The following is a 7,431-nucleotide window of genomic DNA, read 5'->3' as shown; positions in this document are numbered from 1 at the left end:
TGTGATTTAACTACTCTGAACAATTTTGTGTCATCTGCAAATTTGATTATCTCACTCGTCGTATTTCTTTCCAGATCATTTATAAATATATTGAACAGTAAGGGTCCCAATACAGATCCCTGAGGCACTCCACTGTCCACTCCCTTCCACTGAGAAAATTGCCCATTTAATCCTACTCTCTGTTTCCTGTCTTTTAGCCAGTTTGCAATCCACGAAAGGACATCGCCACCTATCCCATGACTTTTTACTTTTCCTAGAAGCCTCTCATGAGGAACATGAGAAGCCTCTCATGAGGAACATGAGAGGCTGAAAACCTGGTGGGTCTCCCAGGCAACCAGGTTTTCAGGATATCCACAATGATTTTGCATGAGATTAAATTTGCATGCTGTGGAAGCAATGCTTGCAAGTTTATCTCATGCATATTCATTGTGAATATCCTGAAAACCAAACTGGCTGGGGGTCCACAAGGACAGGTTTGGGCATCACTTTTCTAAGCTTCAACTTCCACACTGTTTCCAGCAGCAGAGAATTGGAAGGCTAATTTGTAAACTTCTCCCTGCAGCCCCCACAGCATAACACTTGTGAGCCATCTAGGTTTGTAGTTTCTTTGCCCTTAGCACCAGAGGAACAGCAGGTTCATTTGCATTCTTCTCCCAGCAGCGGACTTTAGATGATACCATGAGGAATCTAGGCTTCAGCTCCAACAGTCCAGCTTTCACATCCCCCTCTTCTTTCCAGTAGCAGAACATTGGAAGGCATGGATCAAAACACCACATCCTGTAAATGTTCAACAATAGATTTATTTATTTGATACAATAAGGAGTTTGATTTAAAACAAGGATCAGCAAGGTGTGCAACTAGGTGGTTATGGAGGCTCACTGGCAGACAAATATAAAATAAACTAATGGACTAAAAGTGATCTACATTAGTTTGAACATCCCTATTTCCTTAGAAAACTTTAATAGGTAACAACTGAACAACAATAAGATGCCCACAGTAGTCCAGCAGTGAAAGGAGGCTCTCCGATCTTTTGCATTGAGTGCCACGTGTATGATTATCTGCTAGTTGGTGAGATGTTGTATGTGTGCACCTGGTGCAAAGAGCTCCTAGCCCTCAGAGAACAAGTCTGATAGCTGAAGGCTTGGGGCTAGTACTTAGGTGGATGGGGGGACAGGCTGCACTGTGGCAGGGGAGAGGAGCTCACCTTGGTGGAGGGCAGACTATGCTCAGGCTGGAAGACAGGGCTGGGGACTGGGGGGGTGGCTGTGCCTGGGGCTGGAGGAGTACAAACTGTGTTGGAACTGCGGGGCTGCGTAGGCTGTACTGGGACTGGGGGGGGAGGGAAGGCAATAAATAGGAGCTTCTGGGGAAATTCCATGGGTGGCTGTGCTTCAGTTGAGGCTGGAAAGAGGTAGCTGGGCTCGGGGGTGGGGGAGGCAGACTGTGCTCCTCCTGGAGCCGTAGGGTGAGAGAGGGCAGGCTCTGATGGGGCAGAGTAGGCTTTACTGGGGCTCAGATTTGGAGGGCCCGATCTGCTGGGGCTGATGAGGGAAGGCAATTCATAGGGGCATCTGGGGAATTTCCATGGGTATCAGTTAGTTTTATGGAACAATGTTATTTTGGTTTTGTAAATAAAACCTATTGAAACTATAGTATTGTGAGAGAAAATGACACTGAACAAATTGCAATATACAAAAGCTTCTTAATGCAAATAAAAATTTTATTCTATTGAAATCTGTTACATGTTATATTAATATATTGTTATAAGGCTGGATAGGCAACAAGTGGCCTATTCAGGAAGCAAAGTAAGCAAACTGATTAATAAAATTTATCTATTGCTATACTCACAATTAAGTACACAGGGCAATGAAAGAAACAGCTTTGCTTAGTTATTCCTCTTTTTCATCAATTTTATAGGTTTCATAATATACACTGCAAGCAGGAAAGTGTATTGCTCTAAATCAGCTCATGATTGCTCCATACCTACACTCAGGGTCACATTTTTCCTTATCATGCCAACGGTCACTGTGGCCTAGTTTCTCTTCCCCTTATCAGCTCTTAGCACACACGTCCTTGGCTTCACAGATTTATTCTCGTACTCAGAAAACATAGCCTCATTTTTCCTGTTTATGCACTTGCTCAATTCAGACTTTGAATTGCTGAAACTGTAAGATCTTTTGTGCAACATGTTCATGTTGCCCACTGGGTTCAAATCCAGGTGCCTGGCCCAGTCTGGTTCTGGCTTTAGCATATTCATAAGTCAAGGGTCAGCATTTCTTCAACCCTCCCTTGAGACAGGCCTTGTCCCTGTCTCACCTTCTTCATTTGGGGAGACTATGTTGAGCCGTTCTTCGGTATCTGCAAACCTCTTCACATCATCTTTTCTACTTCCCTCTTTACCTACACTCACTTTCCAATTTCCCTCTATTCTTCTATCAGTATGTGACATAGAATGACATGTATGGAACAATCTTGAAGCATCTACTACTCTATGACTGTTTCTACCATTACATTATCATAATTAGTTTCAATAACAGCAGGTACCATTACAGCATAACTGGTGTCAGTATGTCCAGGGGCCATGACAGCATAATGTGAATCGTGATGGGTAATATTGGTGGTTATTCTGTGAGGCATGCATCTCTGAAAGATGTGGATTAAATTTGGAATACATTGTAGAAAGCAACACACAGCTATAAGAATTACAATAATTATAATCGCGTATTGACACAGGTTCCTTATCCATCCTACTGGGAATATTGACCACAAACTATCCCAAAATTTTGATCCCTCATCAATGTAAATACTTTCAGCATATGTTTTCAACTTCTTTATCTGTTGGTCAATTGCTAACGAATTGTCTGTGAGGTTAAAACAGCACATATCTGGCATGACTTCACAACCATAGTGGTGCTGTAATAACAAAAAATCAATAGCTCCTCGGTTATTAAGGATAGCGTTACGAAGAGCACTCTGTTCTTGATTTAATAATGCAATAGCATGCGAAGTGGCATTTATAGATTTAGCTAAATTACAAGCTAGTTTTGTGACCTGAATATCAGCATGCATGGCCAGTCCGGGTACTCCCACTAAGGAAAGTGCCAAAGCCAAAGACTCATGCTTATTCAATAGTGAAACATTTCCATCACATGAAGGTGTGAGAGAAGTCACATCTCGAATCTTACGAGATTTGTATAAATGCTTCACCTTGTGGGGTTTGCTTGGCAAAACAGGTACTAATCTACTTAAGCAACATGTACAATCACTGACATTAGCTGGAATATAATTAAATGTTGTGGTTCCACAAGTAAAGAACCATCCCAGCGGTAAAATTATATGTGCCCAATTATAACTGATATTTGTGGGGTTGTTACAGGGCCATTGTCCCTTTGGTAATTTACGGCATTGGTCTTTGCAGTTCACAATTCGTGCACAACTGTTATTTTCCAGATTTGCAACATACGGAGTATAAAGTTCCAAAGCATCTGTAGGTAGATGCCTTGCAACCTTTCCCCAATTTATGGATGATTCATAAGTCCATTTTTCCCCAATAGTTGGTAATTGGGTATCATTGTGAATATCGTTCGGATCCTTACAAACCGGAATGAGGCATGAGCCCAACATAGTATGTAAGTCTGAACTAATCATTAAGCAAAAGGAAGTGACATGTGTAATGTTGGCTAAACGCAACCACAAATTATGTTTAAACCTCTCATCCAATGATTCATTGTCCAAGGTAGAAGAGATTCTGGGAGTACTCCACCACCACAGCAAAACGCAGGCAAGAATTACACTGGGAAGTCGGTTATTCATGTTCTCAGATGATGGGACGATAGGTACGAATATCCGACAAATGTACCCAGGTGGAGTGTTCAGACAGTTTAGCAGCAGTGTGGCTTAGTCCTGTAATGGTGAATGGTCCGATGTAAATTGGATCTTTCCAAGTTTTATGCGTGTGATTCTTTCGCAAAACTTGGTCACCTATTGAGAACACAGAAGATAGAGTCAATTTTGGCGCTAATCTCGAGTTAGATTGGACTAAATCGGTAGCCATTGCTACTATCGGTTGAATTTTACTCCAGTATTCGCTTGGAGTATCAGTAGCCTTTGCATGTATGGGGTTCATAATTCTCCCAGTCTGCAATTGAAAAGGCGTGATTTCATGACGTATACCTGGGGTATTTCGTATATTCATTAAAGCCAATGGTAATATATCCAGCCAGGTATATAATTTCGTTGTTTTGGTTTTATTTAGGGCTGCCAGTAGCACTCTCAATTTTGTTTTTAAAATTCCATTATAACGTTCTACTAAGCCATTTGATGTAGGCTTGTAAACTGACACTCTACGATGGATTATATTGCAGATATCCTGTAATTCTCGCATTATTTGATTGTTAAAATGTGTGCCATTATCTGACACGAGTCTTATGGGACAGCCATGGGCAGGTAGTATATTGCGGATAAAAGTATCGATTACTACATGGGCTGTTTCTTTAGTACACGGAAACGCCTCAATCCAATGTGAAAAACCATCCACCCATACCAATACATACCGTTTTCCTTTAACTGGTTCAATCATATCAGTGTAGTCAATATGCCACTCCAAACCTGGCCCCTGAGGAATAGGTAGGCTACCAGGGCTCACAGCAGGTCCTCGGCGAGCTATATGAGTGGAACAAACTAGACAGTTATGAATTATCTGCACAGCCAGAGCGTACAAATTCTGGTTCCAATGATTAGCCTGTACTCCTGCTAGTAACGCTGTAGCAGACAAATGCAAGGTGCTATGCCAGGCAGTAAAGTATCTTAAAATTTCCGAAGTTGTGACACAAAGTTTACCATTAGGATGTAACCATGTTTTTCCTCGTTGGTAACATCCCAATGATTTCCACTTTTCTAATTCCTCACCGCTTGGTTGTTCATGAAATATAATATTACTCATTGGATAAGGAGTGTGAGTCAATTCTGAGCTAAAGCGAGTCTGCATAATCATTAGGTTTATGGACAGCACTTCAGAGGCTGCTCTATCTGCCAAATCATTACCTTTTGCCTCAAAGTCTGTATGCTCTGTATGTGCAGGTGTCCATACGATTGCAGTCTCAGTACCTATGCCTTCCCTTTTGGATAATATTTTTAAAATTTGTTTCCAATCTTTAATATGTTGTAAAGGTTGACCTGTGGCTGTAATCATTCCCCTCCTTTTCCACTTAAGTAAATGATATTGTAAGGAGCTAACCACATATGAACTGTCAGTATATATAGTACAGTGCTCCTTCAACCCTGTTGACTTTAAAGCAGCTATTACTGCTAACAGTTCAGCTTCCTGAGCAGTCACACCTTTTTCTGTCTGGTATTGTATTTTCGTGATAATTTCTAACTCAGGTGTAACTTGTAGTGCTGCAAATGCAGATTGTTGGCCTTTCTGTGCCCCGTCAGTGAACCAAATCAATCCTTTTTCAAGAGGGCTGAATCGGATTAACAATAGTTCGGGGATATCTTTCTGTTCTTCTTGAGAATATCCTTTATTAGGGAAAAACCAATCTAACAATTTATTTTGGGCTTTTGTGAGGGGTTTAGTTTCTATATCTTTTCCATTTAATTCTATCTGATATTTACCATATCTGGTGGCGGTCAATGCTGCTTTACTGGTGGTTAGCATATGATGTATCGAATGATCACAGTGTAATACCAATGCGCAATATGGCATGATCGCTCTCCATTTTCCAATTGCAGCAACAATGGCTGTCAGTAATTTTGGAATTTCAGGCAGTGCCATTTCCACCGGGCTATAAGAGCCGGATAGAAATGCCACTGCTTGGTTTGGGGTATCATCTTGATTTACGAGAGCGGCCCACGTGTTACCCAATTCTCGTACCCATATATGCATTTTAAGTTGGGGGTCTACAGTACTCAGGGGTTCAGTTCGTAACAAAGTCTGTAATATGTCATGTATGGACAATTCGTCCTCCTTAGTTAAGGCAATTTGTGATATAATATTAAATTGCACAAAATGTAATGTGGGCCCATTAACACATTCCTGAGGAACTCAGGTATTGAAATGATTAATGTTGTGCAATTAATGAAAAGTCTAATTAAGTTTTACTTGTGAATTTTGATTGCTCCTTATATCTGTTTCCTGTTGTTATACTTTTGTGCACCTGAAGATTCATGCCATTTACAGCTCTGGCACCAATTCTTGTTCCTAAAAACTACACAGAAAGGATTGTTATCAGGTGTAGGACAGGCAAAAACTCTCACACAAAAGAATACTTATTTTCTAACCACATTGTGTGACCCATGGGTGAAAAAGGATATCATCCTCTGGCCCCTCGGTCTAATATACTGGAAGGAGAAGCCAGTGGCTAGGGTGCAGGAATGGGAAATCCAAAGACAGAGTGGAGATGAGGTGCAGGAAGACATGGGCATCCCATATAGGATGGTCAGCATGAGAAGCACCAAATGTGCCACTACTTCCTCCTCCAACCTTATCCACCTCCCTCTTTGGCTCCCCTAATACAGGCCCATAGCTACAGCAATAAGTAGCAGAGATTATACCCCCCTCAAACCAACACCAGAAAAAGAGAAGCCCCCCCCCCCCACCAGCAAAAAATTCAGTCACATACTATTTCATAGAGCCTATCAAAGACACAGCCACAAACCAGTTGACATACTGAGCACACAAAGCAGCATTTGTTCTCCTACCTGCCAAACAGCATGTCTAGTGAAGAGGTATTCTTAATGACAGGAGACATCATGAATCTCTCTGCTGAGATTCCTTGAATGTCCATGTAAGTGGTAGGATAATTGAGTGAAAATCTACAGTGCCCACGGTTTTGGCCCTTAGTATCTATATTCTTTCTAGATGCCACTCTTGTTGCTGCTACTCAAGATGCCCCTCATGCCCTACCTCTATTTTGTTTCAGTGCCCTGCTGTTTTGGTGTATCACTATTGTGTTCACTGTATTCAACAAATACCTGATGACCCAATGCAATTAACCCCAAACTACTCAAAGAGAAGGGTCAAATAAAAACCTTGTTTAACCTTCTGGTATCATAAACAATGTGGGCAGCCCATGAGATTAGGCACAAACACCAATTGTTCAATCATGTTCTAGGCTGTTCCCCACCAACTTGTGTTGTTTTTTTGTAAATTTTTGCTGCAATTAAAATTGCAATCACCATTGTGTAAATATCTGTAGCACTTAAAAATCGCAATCACAAATGTGCTTTCTTGTGTTAGTCGTTGTCCATAAACAGCTCTCTTGTTGCAAAATTGAAAACTACAACATTCTGACCCTCAACCCCAGAACATTTGTGCCATTCAAAAACTTTCAAAAAAAGCCCTTTAATTAGGTACTGGATTCATCATCATGTAATCACAGGGGGTGGATAGCCTGACACAGCAGTGTTTCGACAATACAGAATTGTATA

The 7,431-nt window shown here is 41.2% G+C and overlaps 1 protein-coding gene across 1 annotated transcript; it reads right to left on the bottom strand.

The window, feature by feature from the left end:
* Positions 1 to 1,702: 1,702 nt before the first annotated feature.
* Positions 1,703 to 5,982, bottom strand: LOC115081989. The gene is made up of 2 exons (XM_029586246.1): positions 4,554 to 5,982; positions 1,703 to 3,981 (listed from the first exon to the last, which is right to left on the bottom strand). The coding sequence occupies exons 1-2, from the start codon at positions 5,885 to 5,887 to the stop codon at positions 3,978 to 3,980; spliced, it is 1,338 nt and encodes a 445-aa protein (XP_029442106.1). The 5' UTR covers positions 5,888 to 5,982; the 3' UTR covers positions 1,703 to 3,977.
* Between the last annotated feature and the right edge of the window lie 1,449 nt (positions 5,983 to 7,431).

Source organism: Rhinatrema bivittatum, unplaced genomic scaffold (genome assembly GCF_901001135.1).
Source record: "Rhinatrema bivittatum unplaced genomic scaffold, aRhiBiv1.1, whole genome shotgun sequence".
NCBI lineage: Eukaryota > Metazoa > Chordata > Amphibia > Gymnophiona > Rhinatrematidae > Rhinatrema > Rhinatrema bivittatum.
Note: the sequence above shows the minus strand (reverse complement) of the source record. Positions and strands in the feature narration are given on the sequence as shown.